At 34.7% G+C, this 22,350-nt stretch overlaps 2 protein-coding genes, 2 long non-coding RNA genes and 1 pseudogene across 11 annotated transcripts in view; all 5 read left to right on the top strand.

The window, feature by feature from the left end:
- Window positions 1-1,904, top strand: part of LOC116403315 (NAD-dependent malic enzyme 2, mitochondrial-like) — a 101,600-nt gene extending 99,696 nt beyond the window's left edge. For 6 of the 8 annotated variants that reach the window (XM_031883984.1, XM_031883979.1, XM_031883980.1 and 3 more), the window contains 2 exons: window positions 190-294; window positions 1,521-1,768. In XM_031883984.1, coding sequence (XP_031739844.1) covers window positions 190-283 — 94 coding nt within the window. In that variant the 3' untranslated portion in view covers window positions 284-294; window positions 1,521-1,768. Of the gene's footprint in view, window positions 1-189; window positions 295-1,520 lie in introns of all 8 variants that reach the window. The other 2 variants (XM_031883986.1, XM_031883985.1) reach the window with 1 other exon arrangement.
- A 4,187-nt stretch (window positions 1,905-6,091) lies between these two features.
- Window positions 6,092-12,721, top strand: LOC116403446 (annotated as a pseudogene).
- Window positions 12,304-16,384, top strand: LOC116403445 (DNA topoisomerase 2-binding protein 1-A-like). Its single transcript, XM_031884594.1, has 5 exons — window positions 12,304-12,443; window positions 13,250-13,414; window positions 14,969-15,259; window positions 15,422-15,507; window positions 16,234-16,384. Exons 1-5 carry the CDS (start codon window positions 12,351-12,353, stop codon window positions 16,382-16,384), a joined length of 786 nt encoding a protein of 261 aa, XP_031740454.1. The 5' UTR covers window positions 12,304-12,350.
- Window positions 16,385-16,451: 67 nt separating this feature from the next.
- On the top strand, window positions 16,452-16,674 carry LOC116403493. Its single transcript, XR_004216260.1, has 2 exons — window positions 16,452-16,500; window positions 16,582-16,674. It is a non-coding gene; the product is annotated as an uncharacterized LOC116403493 (long non-coding RNA).
- A 463-nt stretch (window positions 16,675-17,137) lies between these two features.
- LOC116403473 lies at window positions 17,138-19,608 on the top strand. Its single transcript, XR_004216233.1, has 3 exons — window positions 17,138-17,474; window positions 18,832-18,865; window positions 19,419-19,608. It is a non-coding gene; the product is annotated as an uncharacterized LOC116403473 (long non-coding RNA).
- Window positions 19,609-22,350: the final 2,742 nt, after the last annotated feature.

Genomic DNA, 22,350 nt, shown 5'->3' with positions numbered 1-22,350 from the left:
ACTATTTAGGGATCGTAAGCCTTGTCCTCTTTGTTGAAACAAAAGTGGTTGTTTGAATGAGGAATTACTATTACTATTACTATTACGTGAATATAAGAGAAATGAAAACTTTGGAAACTATAGTTCAATCCTTTTGGTTTAACCTTCATTTGTTTCAACATGCTGTTTTTTCTCCTCTTTCAACTTCAGTGTTGGGCTCGGTGTTCTTAACATGGCTATTCAGGCTGTTTTGAGAATGGTAGGGAACAACGATTCTACTGCAAGAAATCGATTTTTTTTCTAATAGACAAAGATGTAAGAATCTTTTTCAAACTTTCATTTCTCAATTTATGCATCAGTCTGTCCAAGTTTTTCCTTCCATGAGAGTTACTGATTTCAGAAACCAATCGGATGGGGTTTGGAATTTGGGTAGCTTTATTATGGGTTAATTTGTATGACGCAGTTTCGTGTGAAAAGTATGAGGCAGTTGAAGAAGTTAAATGACTTGTGGTGGTAGTAATCAGTGTCAAACTCATGTGGTTTTTAACTTACAAAGAAAGAGGAAAAATATCAACTTAGTCCGATGCAGATTAGGGTTTTAAGTCTTCTATCTAATTGTTTGTGTGATAAATGCAGTTACTTTATCAAAAACAAAGAAGAAAAGGAAGGGACCACAAGATTCTTTAGTATTTTAATTTTATTGCATTACATTATATTCAATCTTCATTTTTCTTGGTTGTGCTGCAAATGGTGTTTCTTCTATTATGGATTTGCATTATACAACATTGCCATATTAAGTCATAAAGTTATGAAAATTAGAAACACACCCTTTGTAGGAGAGAACATGATCCTTCCTTTGAAGTAAATTGAGAGAATTTCCTCTACTGCCTCAATTTTAAGGCTTGAGGTTTGAAGAACAAGGATGAATAATCAACGAAAAAGGAATGAAGAGGTTTCTCGTTTAGGGAAAATAGCGATTTTTCGTTTTTCATACTTCCAAAACGACACAAGTATGAACTTATTGTGTATTAAATTGATCGAGAGGCCTTCCAATTGTTTGTTAATCTATAGTTTCTGTCTCTATTTTAATTAACTGCTACATGTAGAAGCCTAACTAACTTAGTTAGAGTTCTATCAAAAAAAGGAAAGAAAAAAAGGAAGAAGAAAGATCATGTGATAAATTTATAGAAATGCCATGCAATTATTTTCTAACTATTAATTTATGTTTCTGTGGTAAATTACTGCTACTAGAAATCTAATTGTGTTCGGTTAGTTAGACTTCATGGGTTTGATTTTTTTTTTTTTTTTTGTTAAAGAGGTTCCATAAGTATACCGATGGTTTTGAAATTTTGATTTGATGCATGTCTGAGAAATTTCAAGGCTAAATTATACAGAATACCCATAAACTTTGTACTTTATATAAAAATACCATTGAAAATACACCCAAAACATAAACTACCAAAAGTGTTAAAAATACAGTTAATATAATTATCCTAATTTTAGTAATAAATGAAATTGAGAGAACTTTCTTTGATTTTCAGGAACAAGGATGAATAATCAATGAAAAAGGAATGAAGAGGTTTATCCATGCAAGCTTCAAACCAAAGCCAAGGATGTCGATCCTTCCAGGGGAGTCCAAAGTTCTCCCTTATTTTTCTCCCTTTATTTTGATTTTCAAAAGTTTGCAATTTTTTAAGTGGGGGTGGGCAATTGCTTGCATGTTTAGTCTAAACTTGGAGGTTCAAATTTTGCCCAAATTTCAAAATTTCTAAAAAAAATTTCCTTACAATAATGAGCACTATACCTTCTTAGATTACTTAGATCTTGCATAAAAAGCATGACTAGCAACCCTTGATCACTGAGCTTGGGTTTGTGATGTAAAATTCTGAATGTTGATGAGTATATGTGCTGAAATTTGAGAATAAGCTGCCAGTGTTTTTTGGTTTAAGCCCATTTTTAGCGATATCTTATGGAGATGTGAATGCATGATTGAGAAAATGGTACGTGTGTTGTGAATGCTTGATTGCATGCATATAATAAATAAGTGCATGGATACTTTTCTAGCTTTGTCTTCCTTTGTTTCTTTGCCATGACTTACCTATGATGCGCTTAGTCCAAACCTAGCCTAGATAGAGTTAAAAAAGGATAGGAGGTACTCTTTAGAAATTGAGATGGTTTTAACAAATTTGTCTTGTCAAACATGAGTTTGGAGCCTCTTGTCTAGCCACAATGAACTAAATCCCTTTAGAAAGGGTGGGCATTAACAAATCTTGTTGTCACTTCGAAGGGAGCAGTCAAACTTAGAAACTAAGTGTAGAACCATAGAAAGGTTACCCCATCGGTTATTGTGTGCGTACCAAAGAAAGAAAAGAGAGACTTGCAAATGTAAAACTTAAGACAGCGAGACAATTAAGAGCTAAAAAAAACAAAGAACATATGCATTATACATCAGAAAAATCCCATAAAAAAATGAAGGGAAACTTCACTTTTGGCCTAACCAAAAGCAGACCACCTACTCTTAGCGTTCTAGACATAGCATTGAGTTTGATGAGGGCTTTGAAAATAGGAGGAATCCTCCCCGTTCCACACTAGGGGAAAAACGAGACTTGTCACTCCGAAGGGAGCAGTCAAACTTAGCATTGAGTTCAAGGTATCCTTCTTAGATTCTTGAATCATGACTACATTAGGACTACAATAGTTGATGAATTTTTTAAGTGCACGTTTAGAGGGGTCGTTCAAACTCCTAGTGCTCCAGGAGACAACCTTCATAATGACTGGGAGGAGGAAAAGGCAGTTGCACATCTAATTTAAGCCATAATGATTCCACAATCACCGACTATAGACACTAAATCATTAGGCAAATCCAGGGGAATTTTAATAGGGAGAATATCTTCATCATTGAACAAGACATTCAGATCCATCCCATTAATTTCTTGGACTAATTTAGGGTCAACTTCAGTGTTGGGGACTGCCAATTTAACTGATCTCCACAGTAAGTTGATTAAGTTGGGGAACACGAGACAAGGCATCTGCTGCTTTGTTTTCTAGTCCCGGTTTATACACGACATCAAAATTGTAGCCAAGAAGCCTAGCAATCCACCTCTGATGTCGAGGTTGGATAACCCTTTGTTCCAATAAAAGTTTCAATGATCGTTGATCAATTTTCACTACAAACCTCCTGCCCAAAAGATAAGGTCTACAACATTGCACAGCCAAAACTACAGCCATAAATTCCCGTTCATAAACTGGTTTAGCACGACCCCTCATAGCTAATGTCAGGCTAAAATAAGCAATTGGCCGATGATTTTGAATTAAGACAGCATCTACCCCGTATCCAGAAGCATCGGTCTCTATTTCAAATGGTAAGGAAAAATCTGGCAGTGCTAAGATTGGGAGAGTCATCATAGCCATCTTTAAATTCTCAAAAGTTTCAGCAGCTACAACAGTCCATTCATAAGCTCCTTTCTTCAATAATTGAGTCAAAGGAGCAGCCTAATTCATTACAAATCTTCGATAATATCCTGTCAACCCAAGAAATCCACGAACTTCACGGACATTTGTGGGCACGGGCCATTCTTTGATAGATCTAATTTTCTCGGGATCGACCTCTACACCCTTGCCCGAAATTATATGGCCAAGATACTCCACTTTCATTTTGGCAAACCCACACTTGTGCATATTAGCATATAATTTATTCTCTCGCAGCACCTCTAACACCCATTCTAAATGTTGAAGATTTTCATCCAAACTTCTGCTGTAAATTAAAATATCATCAAAAAAGACTAAGACAAACCTGCGTAGGTAAGGTTTAAAGATACTATTCATCAAAGCTTGAAATGTTGATGGTGCATTGGTGAGCCTAAAAGGCATGACAAGAAACTCATAATGCCCCTCGTGAGTTCTAAAAGCTGTTTTCTCCACATCCTTTTTACACATTCTAATTTGATGATATCCCACCTTGAGATCAATCTTCGAAAATATATTAGCCCCATTAAGTCATCAAAAAATTCCTCTACTACTGGAATAGAAAACTTGTCTGGAACGGTCACACTATTCAACGCACGATAATCTACACAAAACCGCCAACTACCATTTTTTTTCACCAACAAGACCAGGCTCGAATATGGACTAGTACTAGGTTTTTATGCCAGATGCCATCATTTCATCAACTAATCTTTCCATCTCATCCTTTTGCTGGTATGCATATCTATAAGGTCGAACATTGACTGGATTAGTCCCCTTCTTAAGATGTATATGATCTTCAATGGTACGTTGTGGTGGCAACTCTCCAGGCCAATCAAAAACATCTTCATACTTAGCTAACACGGCTGGAATAGACTCATGAATGGTAGACACTTCATCAACCCCATACAACGCTGCAAATGCCATTCCACCTTCCAAAGATCTACACTCAATCACAAATCCCTAATCAAGTTCTGTCCATGTCTTCATCATGTGCTTCAAACTCACCCTAGCCTTCGTAAGACTCGGATCTCCCCTTAATACAACCTTCTTCCCATTTTGTATGAATGTCAAGGTAAGTTTTCGCCAATCTACTTCAGTTACTCCTAATGTATGTAGCCATTGCATATCAAGAATGACATCCCCCCCCCCCCCCCCCAATTCCAATGGCAGAAAATTATCCACAACCTTCCATTCACCCAATAGCAGTTCCACTTGTTTACAAATTCCCTTCCCTTTTACAGCAGATTCAGACCCCAAAATAACCCCATAATCAGAAGTTTCCTGCGACTGCAACAACAATTGAGTTACTAACTTTTCAGATATAAAATTATTGGTCGCGTCGCAATCTATCGATACTACTACTGACCAAGCAGAAACCTGGAATTTTCCATCCGCTGCACGTTTGAAACTTGATTCTCCCATTATCACTTCTCGGTTCTCAATCTTTTGGGCCAACTTCATCATTTGAGCAAGCCCCATAGGTTCCCAACATTCCATGTCTACCTTAATCCATGGTTTCAAACCATTCATAAATGTTTCTTCTAAGACAGCCTTTTGTAGAAAAGGCAATGGTGCTACTGATTTATCAAATAAATTCCAATATTCTTCCACTGTAATTTCTTTCTTGATCTTTAAAAATCTTCCCAGAATTAATCCCTCACGACTCGATCGAAATCAAACAATAAGTCTCTTCTTTAAATCGTCCCAATTAACAAACGGTTCACGATCTTCATGAGATCTATACCAATTCAAAGCTGCTCCATCAAAACTAATAATGGACACAGTCATTTTCTCTGACTCACTCAGTTTGTGTATCTGAAAGTATCTCTCAGCCCTAAAAAACCAAGAATCAGGATCATTTCCCACAAAAACTGGCATTTCAATTTTTTTAAATTTGCTTTGGTCGCCTGCAGAATCTTCACCCTCCAACTTGGTATGTTTTTCCTCAGATTTTCCTCCCATCATCGTCCAATCACTGACATCAACCATGCTGTCAACTCACTTGATGGTCCTTCTAGTACTTCTTCCATCGTTGTCTTCCCTTTGATCATTCCTTCAATATATTTCAACAGTGTTTCTGGTTGCTGTTGTTGCTTCTCAGCCTGTACTCCTAACCTCTCAATACTCTTCGCCAAAGATGACATGTTTTCCTTGATTGTTGGCAGATCATGTAATTCTGCTCGAATGCCGGATATTTCTTGATCTACCATTTCCAACTTTTCCTCAATTCGCTTTTGAGCCATGATATAGAACTTCATAGATTCGATTTCTCCGATACCAAAATGATAGAACACCAAATAGTGTGTTCTACTAATTTATTAATCAGCCAAACATTTACAGAAAACAGGTTCTAACACAGTCTTGAAAACAAAGTACTCGACAATTTGGAAGACAGAAAGCCCTAGAAGAGTGAATATCACGCTTTGGAGAATGCGAAATGGACTATGAACTGTGCAGAAGTTTTGCAAATGAAACCTCCCTTTCTCATACAAATATGATGAGATAAACTGTGAGAGGAAGGTTTCATTTGCAAAACTTCTGCACAGTTCATAGTCCATTTCGCTTTCTCCAAAGCGTGATATTCACTCTTCTAGGGATTTTTGTCTTCCAAATTGTCGAGTATAAATGTTTTTCAATTGGGGAGGCAATGGAGAGATGGTTGACTAATGAATGAACCAAAAACTTCCCATTTGATTCTGATTTCTAGGTTCTTTTATTTTGGGAGACTTGAAATTCATATATTTCTTCAACTTTTAGAAGTCTCCTGAAATTTAGAGCCCATGAAGTAGTGGAAGAGTCCCAAAACTCCTTTACATCTCTATTATTAGAGTTCAAAGACAATCTAAATGATCTTGAAAAGAAACAACATCTGCCCAAAAATCATTCCAAAATGCTATTCTTCAACCATCACCGAACTTGAACAATGCCTAGGAATCCACTTGAAGCTAGCATCTCGAAATGCTAATCCAGGGACTATGGAGACTGCAAGTGACAATTCCTTTAGTATGCCATCCAAATTAACTTTCTCCATGGATACTCTTCACCACTTTAGCCCAAAGGGAATTCTTTTCATTTATAAATCTCCATCCCCATTTAGCAAGAAGGTTGCATTTTTTTAACGTTGCACCATCGACGCTGAGTCCACCATCCTCTTGCGAACAAGACACCACCTTCCAATTAATCACTTTATGAATCATCTTTTCTGGCATTAAGAATATAGACATATAGTGTGTAGGTATATGTGAAAAAACCGACTTAGGATTTGCTAGGTCGTTTTGAAAACTCAAGTAATACCTAGACACGTTTTGAGCACGTTTTAGGTTGGTTTGAACTAAGTTTGCTGCAATTACACACCTGGTTGCCATTTAGGGGCTTGTAGTGCTTTTTTCACAATATTTGAACTTTTTTCGTAGGGCATGAGTTACGAACCTACACGTAAGCTGTTTTAGGACATTTTGAAAGTTCAAGTGATACTTAGACACGTTTTTAACTCGGTTTAGGTTGGTTTGAAACTAAGTTTGTTGACCTTATCCAATTGGTTGCCATTTTCGGTCTTGAAGTGCCCTTTTCACACTTTTTGAACTTTTTGGTAGGCTATGGGTTACCAATTTACACTTAAACTTTGTTTAGTTGTTTTGAAAGTCCAAGTGATACTTAGACACGCCTTGACCACTTTTTAGGTTGGTTTGGAACTAAGTTTGTTGCACTTGCGCACTTGGTTGCCATTTTGGGTCCTGTAGTGTTTCCTTTTTTTCCATACTTCTTGAACTTTTTGGTAGGTTATGAGTGACAAACTTACAAATAAACATTATTAGGTCGTTCTGAAAGTTCAAGTGATACTTAAACACGGTTTGAAATTTTTTTAGATTTGTTTAAAACTAAGTTTGTTTCACTCGCATACTTGGTTGCCATTTTAGGTCTCAAAGTGCATTTTTTACGCATTTTGAACTTTTTGTTAGTTTGTGAGTTACGAATTTACACTTAAGGATTGTTAGGTCGTTTTAAACACATTTTGCGTTGGTTTGAAACTAAGTTTGTTGCACTTACACATTTGATTGAAATGTTGGGTCTTGAAGTACTTTTTTTCACACTTTTTGAAATTTTTTTAGGTTGTGAGTTACGAACTTACGCTTGAGTATTGTTTGGTCGGTTTGAAATCTTAGACACGTTTTGCACTCTTTTTAGGATGGCTTGAAACTAAGTCCGTTGCACTTACATACTTCGTTGCCGTTTTGGGTCTTGAAGTGCTTTTTTTACACTTTTTGAAATTTTGGTAGGTTGTGAGTTACAAACTTACACTTAAGCATTGTTTGGTCGTTTTGAAAGTTGAAGTGATACACACACGTTTTGAATACATTTTAGGTTAGATTGAGTTTGTTGCACTTGGTTGTCATTTTTGCTCTTGAAATTCTTTTTTCAACCTTTTTGGTAGATTATGAGTTACGAACCTACATTTAGGATTTGCTAAGGTCGTTTTGAAAACTCAAGTAATACCTAGACACGTTTTGAGCACGTTTTAGGTTGGTTTGAACTAAGTTTGTTACACTTACACACTTGGTAGCCATTTTGGGTCTTGTAGTCATTTTTTCACACTGTTGGAACTTTTTTCGTAGGTTATGAGTTACGAACCTACACGTAAGCTGTTTTAGGTCGTTTTGAAAGTTCAAGTGATACTTAGACACATTTTTTTCAAGTGATACTGTTTTAGGTCGTTTTCAAGTGAACTTTTTTCTTCTTGTATTGACTGTTTTACTATTTCTTCATGGTTTGTATTCATGGTATTTATTTTCGTAATGAATCTTTCATGTTCTGGTAAACATTGCAGAAACACATAATTTCAGCAATCTGTCAAAGAGTGAAGGAGAAGACAGAAGTACTTAAAGGTCACATGAAGACCTAAAAGTTAGGTAATTTTTTGAAAACTTTTTTCTTCGTCTTGCTTAGTTTTAGTGGTATTTGTTAACAGGCTGAGACACACTCTTGTATGCCAAGGCTGGGTGGCCAATTCAATGGATGGCCTGAGACGGTGAAATGACGAGTGTAGAACAAAGTAGACAATCGAGCAGATTTACAAGTAGGAGGATGGTGTTTGGTCTTACTGTAAAGCTACTGCTAGAAAGGTGATTCTCCCTTTATTTACACATGTTATCTATATTTAATTACTGTTTTTATGTGATGGTGAATAAATATTTAAGTCGTTTCAAGTTTTTACATCATGCTTGAGTTAATACATTTCCCAACTCGCACTAATTTTAAAGTTGAGACTAAGTTTGTTGCACTTACACACTTGGTTTCCATTTTGGATTTTGGAGTGCTTTTTCTACATTTTTTGAACTTTTTGGTAGGTTATGAGTTATGAAGTAACACTAAAGCATTATTAGGTCGTTTTTAAAGTTCGAGTGATACTTAAACATTTTTTAACACCTTTTAGGTTGTTACAAACTAAGTTAGTTTTACATACAGCCATGGTTGCCATTTTGAGTCTTGAAAGATTTTTTTTCACACTTTTTGAAATTTTTGGTAAGTTATGAGTTATAAACTTACACTTAAGCGTTGTTAAGGTGTTTGAAAACTTATACGTGTTTTCAATACTTGTTAGGTTTGTATAGAACTAAGTTCGTTGCACTTACACACTTGACATTTTGGGTTTTGGAGTGTCTTTTTAAAAAATTTGGAACTTTTTGCTAGGTTATGACTTATGAACTTGTATTGAATATTTGTTAGGTCGTTTTGAAAGTTCAAGTGAAACTTAGACACGTTTTGAACTCGTTTTAGGTTGGTTTTGAAACTAAGTTTTACACACATTTGATTGACATGTTGGGTCTTGAAGTACTTTTTTCATACTTTTTGAAATTTTGGTAGGTTGTGAGTTACAAACTTACACTTAACCATTTCTGGGTCGTTTTGAAAATTCAAGTGATACTTACACACGTTTTGAATACATTTTAGGTTAGATTGAGTTTGTTGCACTTGGTTGTCATTTTTGGTCTTGAAATGCTTTTTTCAACCTTTTTGGTAGATTATGAGTTACGAACTTACACTTAGGATTTGCTAGGTCGTTTTGAAAACTCAAGTAATACCTAGACACGTTTTGAGCACGTTTTAGGTTGGTTTGAACTAAGTTTGTTGCACTTAGACACTTGGTTGCCATTTTGGGTCTTGTAGTGCTTTTTTCACACTATTTGAACTTTTTTCATAAATTATGAGTTATGAATCTACATGTAAGCTGTTTTAGGTCGTTTTGAAAGTTCAAGTGAAACTTAGACACGTTTTGAACTCGTTTTAGGTTGGTTTGAAACTAAGTTTAAAACACATTTGATTGACATGTTGGGTCTTGAAGTACTTTTTTCACACATTTGGAAATTTTGGTAGGTTGTGAGTTACAAACTTACACTTAAGCATTGCTTGGTCGTTTTGAAAATTCAAGTGATGTACACGCACGTTTTGAATTCATTTTAGGTTAGATTGAGTTTGTTGCACTTACACACATGGTTGTCATTTTTGGTCTTGAAATGCTTTTTTCAACCTTCTTGGTAGATTATGAGTTACGAACTTACACTTAGGATTTCCTAGGTCGTTTTGAAAACTCAAGTAATACCTAGACACGTTTTGAGCATGTTTTAGGTTGGTTTGAATTAATTTTGTTGCACTTACACACTTGGTTGCCATTTTGGGTCTTGTAGTGCTTTTTTCACAATATTTGAACTTTTTTCGTAGGTTATGAGTTACGAACCTACACGTAAGCTGTTTTAGGTCGTTTTGAAAGTTCAAGTGAAACCTAGACACGTTTTGAGCATGTTTTAGGTCGTTTTGAGTAAATGGTATGTATGTTGTGATTGTTTGATTGCATGTATAATACCTTATTGAGATGTGAATGCTTGATTGAGAAGCTGATAGAACACCAGGTAATGGTTCTTATTTGTTCATTAAGCAACCAAACTATTACAGAATACAATACTCAAACTAGTCTTGAAAACACAGAACAAACAAGTACTATTACAGACAATAACCATGTACAAAATAAAACATTCAAACATCAAAAGTAGTTTACGATAATGGAAAACACTTTCTAAGATTAAAGTAACTGAACAACTTCTGAAATTCTGCTCTCCAGAAAATACAGCCCTTCCACTTCCAGAAACTGATTAACCAACCCCCATCTTTCCTTCCAAAATAAAACATTCAAACATCAAAAGTATGTAGGAAGGCTAACCAGAACTGAGTTGCATAAGGTTTGTCTTCCGCCTCTAGAGATGTTATATCTTTTCATCTAAGAACAAAATTGATCACTTTTTTTCCCTTGACAATCTCTCTAGTTTCTAGGTTAGGTTAAGTGATGGGAATGACTAACCACACTCACAAACGTTTATCTGTATGGCTATTGCAAGCATGCTACTTGCATAGACAATCCATTTCTAAATAGTTGCATAGAATGTTTACTTATTGGTATTAAATATTCTTGTTTGAATAAGAGGTTTTCTTTAATGGTTAAGTAAGCTCCTGAAGGTGACAAGTACAAGGTTGCACGAACGTGGGGCCGTATCAATATTGTTACTCGGAAATGGTTTGATCAGTCCATGGCCAGAAAAGGTAGTAGTTCGGGTTGTATATTTGAAAACCGATATGATATTTGAATTGTTGGCAGTTATTTGTCTAATAATTTTATTAGTTTCTAACTTGTTTCAAATCCTTTTATTCTCATTTTTAATTGATAGGATGTTTTAATGAGGAGCTGTACCCTGTTGGTAGCGTTTCTGGAACTTCAAATAAATTGACAAGGGGTTGCTTGACTGCTCACAATAGCCAAGAAAAGGATATTGGGAACTTGGAAGCTGTACCGTCCTCATTTCTTACCGATTCAAAATTCACAGCAGTTGCTGGTCCTGGGTTTTCAGACATGGATGTTAAAGTTACTCTTTCACAGAGCACGTCTATGTTTTCAGATGCTTCTAATTTTATAAATGAGGTTGATGTTGAAGTGCCAGTCACGATGGGAAGGAATGAAGAAAACACTGTTAATTGTCTTGCAAATGACTTTTAGTCTGAAGAAAACGACCTATATTTGTCAGCATGTAGAATAAAAGTTGTTGGGTTTGAAGCTTCTGAGATGCGGAAGATTGTAAATATGATTCTCAGAGGTGGAGGCTCCCGATACATGGTTTTCAATGACAAATTAACACACATAATAGTTGGAGATTCGTCAGAAATGTAATTATCCTTTTACTTTAATCGCAACATAGGTTTTGTGAACTTTATTGCTTGAATTTGTGAGCTCGCCTGTGCTGTGAGCTTTTTGATTTCATTTGAATGGTCTATCCACCCAATTGAAAATTAGTTTTATCATATTTCAAATGGCAGGGAGAAAAAGGAGGTTAGAGATATTGCTACTTCAGGAGTTGTTCATGTGGTTAGATCCAACTGGCTTGAAGAGTGTGACCGTCAGAAGAAGGAGATCCCTATTCTTGGTAGACACATGGCATATGATGAACTTATTCCTAAAGGTTTGATATGCAGGACTCGTATTCTAAGCTATCTGTCTTTTGAATAGCAACCTTAAACTACCATCATGCAGAATAACTGCACATTTCATTTGGATGCATGACTAATATTTGTTTGGAGATCCCTAGCCTGTTTGTCTTGTTCTAAATTTTCTGGCTGTTTACTTTGCAGCATCTAGTAAAATGAGCACCATTGTTATGGATCAAAATAAAGTTCCAAATGTTCATCCAATCGTGCCATCAAATGTGTCAGAAGGAAATATTCATGTTAGCATTGGAAAGACGTCAATAGCAGTGGAAAGAATTGAAGAAAAAAGTGAAACAAAAGTGAATGGAGACAGGAAAATGAAATTATCCCAGAAAAGCCAACAATGTGTAGCAAATGGTACAAACAAGAGTTGAGAAAAGATGGGGCGTGATTTCATGGTTTCAAATGGGAAGTCATCATGTGTATTTAAGGGGAAAATATTTTGTTTTTCTAGTTCCTTTCCAGAAGATCGGGTATGTTGTAAAGATTCTTTCCTCTTATTTCAAACAGCATGATTAATGTACACTATGCACTTTAGGTTTTAGATGTATTATTGTGGTAAATAGCATCCATTTTTTAAAAAAATAACAAAGTAGAAGCCCTGTATTCAATATCAATTGACTTGAGTAAAGAGTAGTTCATTACTGCTCCAACTCCATGATTTTAAAAGCAAGTCAATGGTGCAGATAGGATTCTAGATCTACTGTTTCTTTAACACTCCGATCCTGTTAAGAGAATGATATAAAAAAAATGGAAAAATTACCTTTTTAGTCCCCAATTTTATAGAAATAGGTTTATTGGTCCTTGAGTTTTCAAAATGTACTCTTTTAATCCTTGAGTGCTTAATGTTATACTGGAGACTCTCAAAACCAATTTTTAGAAGAAGTTATTCTACCTTAAAAATGTATAAAGTTATATTGGGGACTTTCTAAACCAATTTTTATAAACTTAGAGACTAAAAAGGTGCATGACCAAATGGGTCTATTTTTCTAAACCTGGAGACTAAAAATGTACATTTTTAAAACTCAAGAACCAAACACACGTGTTCTTCAAAACCAAAACTTGGGGAGTAATTTTCCTAAAAAATTTAAGATAGTGCCAAATGTCATTTAGCATGTGAAATAATTACGATTTTCATTTTTCATTTGAGGAATATGCCTTCAAATTTTTTTTACATTTTATTTTTGAACACTAACAAACATGCATCAACTTTTGACTTCCATAATCCCAAATATTTTTTATGTATATTTTGAGATCATATTTGAAATTCTCCTACTAGAGAGCTGAAATTGTTGAATGGATAAATCAAGGGGGAGGCGAGGTTGTTGAAGATCACATGAAGCAGAAAGTGCACTTCACTGTTGAATGTCATGGTGGGATACCAAGGAGTACAGACGTTCATAGTACTTATGTGTCAAGTCATCGGGTTCGATCATGTTTAGAGGTAAGCGATAATTAATTGTCTTATTTGTGATTTCCGTTTTAGAGCTCTACTATTGGGTTTTGTTTGTGTTTCCCTTTTTGGACATAAAAGTCCACACAAGGTTGAATAGCATATTTTGTTTCATTTAGCCACTGCAAGTTTGGATTGTGTTTGGGTTGGAGCTTTGAATTTTGAGGGACTTTAGTTTTGTGTTGAGCCACGCTCTTATAATATGAAGGATGGATACTGTTTTTTCCAAAACCAAACGCACATCAGTTTTCTAAGATTACAACAACTGTCCTCCCAGTGTAAAAAAAGGTATCCTCAAACCAACCAAAAGAAGGGGAATATGTGAGCAAGATTTATAGTTAATAAATCATCAAAAGTAAATTAGAGTTGGACTCGAGAACTCTTGCTGATGTATAGGAAAAGCAGACAAGGTATGGGAATATAAATTAAAACAGCCTTTAGATGAAAAGGGCTGCTACAACTGATCCTACCTCAAATGGCGGTACCAAAATATAGGACTTGAACCTCAGTCTTCTCCCTCGCCCGTTGTTCTTGGCAATGTTAAAGTATCTCAATTCGTACACATTCATCTCCTTGTTTGAAGCAATAACTCAAAGCCAATCTCTAATGTTGTGTTTCTTGAAATTCTTCTTAGCCAAGTATTTAAGATTCCTCTTGGAGAAGTAGCTATTGGAGTTGATGTTGATCTTGTTCTTGTCCTGAGTGATAGTGACTGAGTCATCAAGTGTCTCTGCCACCCCAGCTTTGTTGGTCTGATGAGGTGATGGCCGTGATCTTGTCCTCAACTGGCATCACACAATCAAATGGTCACATCCTTATTTTTTCCCTTTGGGCCACCAGATGCGGCTGGTCGATGACTCATTCTGCTTCTGCTCTGCTACTTGTTTCCCTAACTCTGCATCTGTATAGAACAATTGGCATAAATGGTGGATACTATTAAATTGGAAAATGGAGATTCAATCAGTTCTATCATTTTGACCTTTTGATGTTTAGGGGAAGGTGGTAACATAAATTTACCTTCTCAGACTATCCATTAAGGTTGGTCTGAAAAGAAAAGGGTGGTCTATCTTGGAAAACATATTTGGTTGTTCTCTTTTTTCTTCACTCTGTCTACATTTTGGAAATATGAGTGCTATCATTGTGTGAGAGGTTTCTTTATTGACAAAATTAATTGGAGTTCAACATTTGAAGAAGTCTTTCTATGACTGTCCCTTGAACTCCAAAGGTTTGCACTCCATCCCTGTGCCAAACAAATAGATGCTTCTTATATATTTTTCTCTGGAATTGAGAAAGTATTGATGCACACTTCTGTTAAATGCGTTAAATTACGGCTTTGAAGCCAATTTTGAATGGATAGCTGGCGTAGAAACTGCCATTATTGATGAAATTTGATACTACTGATGATTTTTAATTTTAATTTTATATTATTATTAATTTCGTAGCCTAATTATGTTCAATATCTTAAACTGATATTTGAAATGAGAATTGAATATTTATCTTGTTTTTATTTGTTTACTGACTATTTCAAATAAACTCGTTATGAAGGATGGATGTTTGTGGGATACCAATGGGCACATTTTCTATTCTCCTCTTCCTTGCTGTGTCCCTTTGCCTGGATTTGAAAACATACGGTTTTGTGTTTCACAATATGATGACAAAGACAGAGTATTGTTAAGAAATCTGTGTTTTGTACTTGGGGCCAAGTTTGTGGAGAAGCTGACAAAGAAGGTAACCCATCTAATATGCAAGTTCACCGATGGGACAAAGTATGAGGCTGCTTGTAAATGGGGGAAACAATGCATTACAGCTGAATGGATATATGAGTGTGTCAGCCAGGTACCTTTGCGATTTTGTTGCTTTTCAATTATATATGTTCACGTACATGCATATCCTGATAGAATTCTAGACCCATTGGTGTATCCTTCTATTAGGATTGATGTTTTTTATGTTTAAACTTTTGGTTTCCTTTGCATTTGGTTTAATCCTTAATGGTACCAGATTTTCCCGCCAGACTGTTCGCTTGTTGGTCAAGACCATTCAGAAACTTCTCCAATTGGTGCTTTATCTAACCAGTGGTCAAAAAGGTAATTTTTGCCGTTGTCTCCTTGATCTTCTTATGGAAAGACCATGCTGAATTGAAGTGTTTAACAAGAACGGTCGCTGCCTGGAAATATAGTGAGACCATTCAACGAAGTCGTTATGAAAGAGTTTATTTTCACTATAAGAGAAATATTTTTTTTATATTCTTTTAGTCTCTACTGATGAATTGCTTCCTAGAACAATATAATTTATAATTTCTTTCAAAATAGGTTCGTTTGAGTAATAGTGTTAATTATAAAACTCAAATCACACCGTTTGCAATGCTTGAAAACCAGTATTCACAAATAAATGCTATCCTTGAGCATTAACTTCTTTCATGGGACATTTGCAAAAATGGTAAAACAAGTTATAACTTTATTATTTGTGAAAATGATCAAATAAAGTCCAGCCCACCCATATAAAAGCCTGGATTTGATTATTTTTGCTATATTTTCAAAATCACAAACCTTAAAGACATTTTTGCAAAATACCTAAACTAATTTGCCACCCAATATAGTTTTCCTTTTTCATTTTAGAAAAACCAGGTTTGGAAATAAAGGCAGTAGGTTATTTCTTTAAAAACTAGCCATTAAATATCCCTGTATTCTAAGTGGATCTTAGCATAATGCAAGCTTTAGTGTTTTTTCGAGAAAGACTATTATGTTCGAACACAATTCAATTTTGCCTTTGTAACTTGGTTTTTGAGACCTTTGTGTCTTGTATTTTCTCAGAGCTGAAAGAAAAGAAGATGTGGGCAATTCTACTACTGAAGATGGGACTGTGGGCATATGTGATGGCTTTAGTGAAACACAAACAGAGTCTTCAGGTGTGTGCTATGCAATCCAGAAGGGGGAATGCAACTATACCCAACTCACAGGTTGATGACGGTGAATGGGAGCTGTATCCACAAGTAACTGCTCTATGCATTGGAAATGCTAAATACTTTGGCGTGGTATGAAAATTGTGCAAATGCCGATCCTTCCAACAGGAGTCTAGAGGTATAATTCGTTTCTGTGGGATTTTATTTGATCACTTTTTCCTTCCTTGTCTTCTTAACTATGTGATGCTTTTCTTTGCAGGTAGTAATTCTTCAGGATTTCAAGTGGTATGACTTTATTCTGAATTTACACAAAATATACAATGGGACATATTTGACGGTGAAAAACGTAACATCAAGAAGGTTAGTCATCTCTTTAAAAATTATAATGTGCCTAGATTTTCCATTTTGTATTTCAATTTTCTCTCTCCAACGGTCTGTTTTATGTTCGAGACTTGTGGAAGCAGAGGTGAAGAAACTATAATTGAACTGGATTTGCATGGAGCATTGTGATTTTCATTTCTGTCAAGTTTTTGCTTGAGAAAAACTTACACTCAAACTTATATGGAGATGCTTTATTTACCTCGCAGAGAAGCCCTAAGAAAATTAATATTGTTAAACCTTCTTACTTCTGGCATTCTGATGTATCCTCAACCAAAATTAGAAAGTTATATGATTATCCTTTTTTCCTTGTTAAATCTTTGTCAACGTTGATGAACTCAATTAATCGATATCAATGTAACTCATCCATGGTTGAACATATGATTGAGCATGATTTCACATTTCAGCTCCACCTCATTAAAATTCATTGTTTTGGCAATGATGCCCTTTTCTCAATCAAAACTTCCTATTTCTGCTTCTGAGCTTGTTCGTCTGCAATGCAACTATCATCAGTTTATTGTTTTGTTGTTCAAGCAGCGTTCGTTTGATCGAAGTGGAAGAAGTTTCTTGCAGCGGCAGCATATATGTTCAATCTGATGGGGAACACTTGGGGTTTCTTCCAAGGAAATTCCATATTCTACCAGCTGCCATTGAAATGATATGCTGAACATGAGCTCCCTTTTGCGGAGAGAGAAAAACAATAAGCAAAAGTTTCGTAGCCGTAGGACCCTTTTTTTCTAACGTGGACTCCTCTCTCAAATTAGAGTAGACAAAGTAAGTTGTTATTTTACTTTTTTTTTGTATCGAAACCTTCTTTATACAAAAGTTTCAATACTTTCATCCATGGCCAAATTAGAAAATAATGTTTCACAATTTCTTGTCTTGTTAAATGAAATTTCACATTTTTTGAAAATTTTGGATTATAATTATTTGAAAAACAAATTTTTTTTTGCTAACTTTACTGAAAATTTTGTTGCTTTACGGGTTACCCTTTTAGTTAACGGTTCTTATTAGACAATTTTTTTACCTAAGTTTTTCTCTTTGAAATTTGATTTTTTTTAGTCTAATTTTTTTTTAAAAAAATATTTGTTTTAGTTCTAATTTTTTTTTTTTTTTTTTGCGTTTTAAATGGGCTTTATGACAAAATAATTCAAATGTTTCTTAAATGGCCTTTTCTTCTCTAACTCCTTTCTACTTTTTCCCTCCTCCCCCTTCTCTCTCTCTCATTTCAAATTTCTTCCCCCACTTCTTCTCTAACGGGCTTTATGAAAATAAGCTTGGCTTGTCTTAGATATACGAGAGATAAAGTAATGTTTTTAACTAAAAATGCCTTAAACCATCAATGGTCTCAACTCCTCCCAAGACCTCTCAAAACCCTTACTCTCTTCTGGTCACATGTTCCATTAAAAAAAAATCTAGTGAGATATTTCACAACCTTGATCACATAAGACTACAATCGCTATTTCAAACCAAACTAACTCTAAAGGGCTCGACAAAAGTTGGAAATCAAGGTAGCAAACTGCCATCTCTAAAGGATGCGATGTGATCTAATTCCTTAAATGCTCCCGTGCTATAAATGCATGGGTGCAGTCCAAACACAAAGGAAGATTGTCCCTATATATAATCATTTTTTATAGGAAGCATATCTGATATAATCTATAATGTTAACTCCCTAACGCAAAGTCCTTGCTTCTAATTATGCCACTCTAGAAAACTTGACATTCTTGGAAGTTTCTTCGTTTACCGTGAGGTGGAGTTGATAGTAATAATATTGATGGTGTTGGTTGTGTAGAAACCAACCTAAACTGTAACGAACGAAACCACCTCAAAGTCATGAATCATGGATGTTGGAATTTATATCAGTTGCTTTCCTTGTTATTTAGTACAACTTCCCATGCTAATAAACCTTTTTGGTTGTTTGGATGTGATAAATTCCAGTTTTAAGTATCAAACTCCCCATGAGTGTCGAGCATTATGAACTAGCTAGTGCAACAATCTTGATGACATCAATATTAGATCAAAGTTCTCTCTCTATATATTTTTCTTTCTATGTTTTGATCTGAATTTTGAAGTATGTAGTATGTGTTGGCTGAGGATTCTAGAACTAACAGATTTCTTTTTCTTTTTCTAGGTGCTGTTTATGGTATGAGGCCATTAGATTTAAGGTAATACTATCTCCCATAAATTCAACCATGGCTCTCTAACTCTGTTATGACAATCTAAAGTTTCTCATCAAATTATCAATGAATAGTTAATCTTTTTCCAGTTAACTAGTGTTTTATCTAAGCATCTTGAAACTAATATGAGATTTCGGCACTTGCCTTGCTAGGAATTCTATTATCATGGGAGATTACCAAAGTTATGTTTTATTAGCATGGGATCGAAATTCGCACTCAAACCAACTTTGAAGTGAAAAATAAAATACTACAGATTTTGTCCTTGTCGAAACAAATTTCATAATCTTTTCTCATATTTTTATATTCTTCTTCATGTCATTCTAAATGACTTTGAGGAGAGGAAAACTCATAGATTATAGGAAATTATTCGTATTCCTGAATATTTCTACGTTTGGTTCAATTATTCCATTCTTATTATGTTAAGTTTTTAGTTTTAAAAGCCCAAAGGTTTACAAAAAAGAAAAAAAAAAGACTTGAAACAGTTTTTGATGATGATAGATGAGAATGAATTTATTGACTAAACTTGTATCTGTTGTTGCAGGTGTTAGGACTATTGAAAATTAGATATATTGGATAAAACAACAACACTTGGAAGTACTGCCATATTTGGCCTTTTCTTAGGGGCTGGGAGTTTGATACATTGTGGAAAGTCATATTAAATCACAAGGTCCTGTATTACAAGTTATGTTTATGTGATTATTACCTTAATCTTACTTTTAGCCAGCAAACAAGAACATTTTATTGAAGTCGTGGATCATTGATGCACAACTAGGTTCGACATTATGTTTGGCTTGGCGTGCATTCCATTGATACACTTCGTCTCGTGCATTTTATGAATACTTTATGCATTCATCAATAGTAGGTATCTTGAAATCATTAGAGCAATAAACATGTTGCAACCAGAATTTGACCGCTTATGTTATGATGCGAGCTAAATTATTTGTACAGGATGGCCAAATTCTTTTTATTACCTTTCTATGTATAGTACCCGTCGTGTATTTAAATTCCAGAAATGAGAAACAAGAGTTTCACGGAGGAAAATGAATGCACTGGGACATAGAAAATGAAAAGCCAACCAAAGGAGTCCAAACTACTACAAGAGATAATTAGGCCAAATAGACTAGTACAGAACGTGTTAGTGGTCGAGTCCCTCACAAAGGTGTTATATTAATGACCTCTCAAAACCTCTCTAAAAAGTCTATTGTCTCTATGTCACGTTTGACCTTGGATTGGAGACCACCAAGGATTGAACCTTTTAGAGACCCTCAATCTCTCATACCTCTATCATGTGGCTATTGAAACCTTTAATGGTCTTTATAAAATGTATTTTTGTTGATTAGGGAGGATCGCTGTAAGGACTTTTGTTTTCTTTTTCCTCCCTAATTTGGGATAATGTTGTTCTCTTTAACTCTTTTTACTCCATTTGTTTCATTTGATTTTTCAAATATTGGTACAAGTTGGATTTTGTTTCTCCCTTATTAAACATAATTGATTTTTTTTTCTTCAATTCTTGACCTATACCTTTCTGGTTGCTTAAGCTCATATGTAAGTTTGTTTTTTGTTGTATGATTGAGTTTTTTTCTTTTACTGTATCTTTTGATGTCTATGCCAATGAGCGTTCAATTCTACTTGTACCATGATTTGCAGGGTTGACATGCCAAAAATTTCTTAAATGCTAAGCAACCCCTCACAGTGAGTGAACAGAGTTGAGAGTGAAGGTGAAAATACATCTTTCACTTCTAAATCAAGTACTTCGATATCCATGTTTTTTTTTTTATAGAAAAACCAACTCAAAATTTGACAACTAAAATTTTGGAATTTTGACTAATTCCTACAAACACAATATTCTTATGCTTAAAAGATCAACAAAACATAGTAAAAAAATGGAAGAAAGTAAGTTTAATTTTTTTAAAAAAAGAAATTAAAATAATTACTAAGCAGATGAAATCTTACCTTTCAAAAACATAATTAAGAGAGCTTACCTTTCAATATCATGGTAAAAGATATATGAATGGATGTGTTATTATTATACTTTAGTCTCTTGATGGTATAATTTAGTCAATAATTTGATGTAGAAAATTGATAGTAAATAGAAATTTGTAGAAATAGAGAAAAAAGAACATATTGTCTTTAACTATAACTATCCCACAAAGAAACACAGAAACAAGGTTTATGAAGAAAACAAAAATTCCACTTTAATCACATTTATCCATTTTTTTTACAATAAACTCCATTTTAGACTTTTGGCAGATCCCCACACCTTCACCACAACATTACAAATTAGTAATAATAATAATAGAGAAAGAAAGAAAAAAGCTAAATTTTTTATAAAAAAAATTCTACCCAACCAAAACATGCAAGAAGTTGGTTATATAAAGAGAGTGATTTTAGAGGAAAGCTCCCAAGTACAAAAGACCACTGAAAAGAGTGGCTCTCAATTTATTTTGTTTTAATTTATGAAGTCGAAAGCTCAAATATGTGCTTAGTGAAATATAAATATATAAAGTTTCATATAACACTTGTAATTAAACTTAGGACAATACAAACCAAACCAAGATAACAAGTTCACAAAATAAAAGTAGAAAGTCATCAAATCGACAACTGGTCCAACATTATCTTTTAAGAGAACCTTGCAATACTCCAATTTAAGTTTTACCTCTATGGCATCCACCCTATGGAATATGATTTGCATAAGCTTTACCTTGTCTCGATTCCATAGTTCAGGGATATCTTGCAGTTCTTTCACGACTTTAGCACGCAATTCAACCTCTGTTACACACTTTTCTTTAAGTCAATTTGCAATTGCTTTTAATTGTCATTTCTAACTTCCATTGCATTACTTATCACATCTATCCCTTCATATTGTTGGCCACTCTTTTTTCTCTTACTTTCACTTCAATAATTTCTTCTTTCATCTGATCAACCTGCACGTATTTCTAACATCTCATCTGGTGACATATCAAGTCATTGGCTATACATTGTCGGGATGTCTTGATCATGTGAATCACCCAAGGGAACACCATCATTAAAATTGTAATGCACATTACATCCCACATCAGCAAAGGTCTCTGAACATGCTCATGTTGCCCGATCTTTGCCGAAGACATAGGACAGATCATCATAATGTGGAAATGATTTGTGTAGAAGACTTTTGGCTCCAGGATGACTCTATACAAACATAATTTAGACATATTAGATTATGATTGGGATTATAAAAGTACATAAAATTGTACTGTGAAATTAATACCTTTACCCAACTATCAAACAACTCTCGCTCTACAACGATGCATTGATACTCTTCGTTCCATCCAAAGCTACACTTTAGAAAATGTGCAAAACTTTATTCCAAACTTTATTCCATGTACACTTTAGAAAATTTGACTTTGCAATTTCATTACAAATTATTTGTTCCGCATATCAACTATGTAGAATTAAGTTAGGAAATAATTTTTCAAACACACATGATTTAGTAT

The sequence above is a fragment of the Cucumis sativus genome, chromosome 4, assembly GCF_000004075.3.
Source record: "Cucumis sativus cultivar 9930 chromosome 4, Cucumber_9930_V3, whole genome shotgun sequence".
Lineage (NCBI taxonomy): Eukaryota > Viridiplantae > Streptophyta > Magnoliopsida > Cucurbitales > Cucurbitaceae > Cucumis > Cucumis sativus.
The sequence above is the reverse complement of the archived record's forward strand: the minus strand, read 5'-3'. Positions and strand labels throughout refer to the sequence as shown.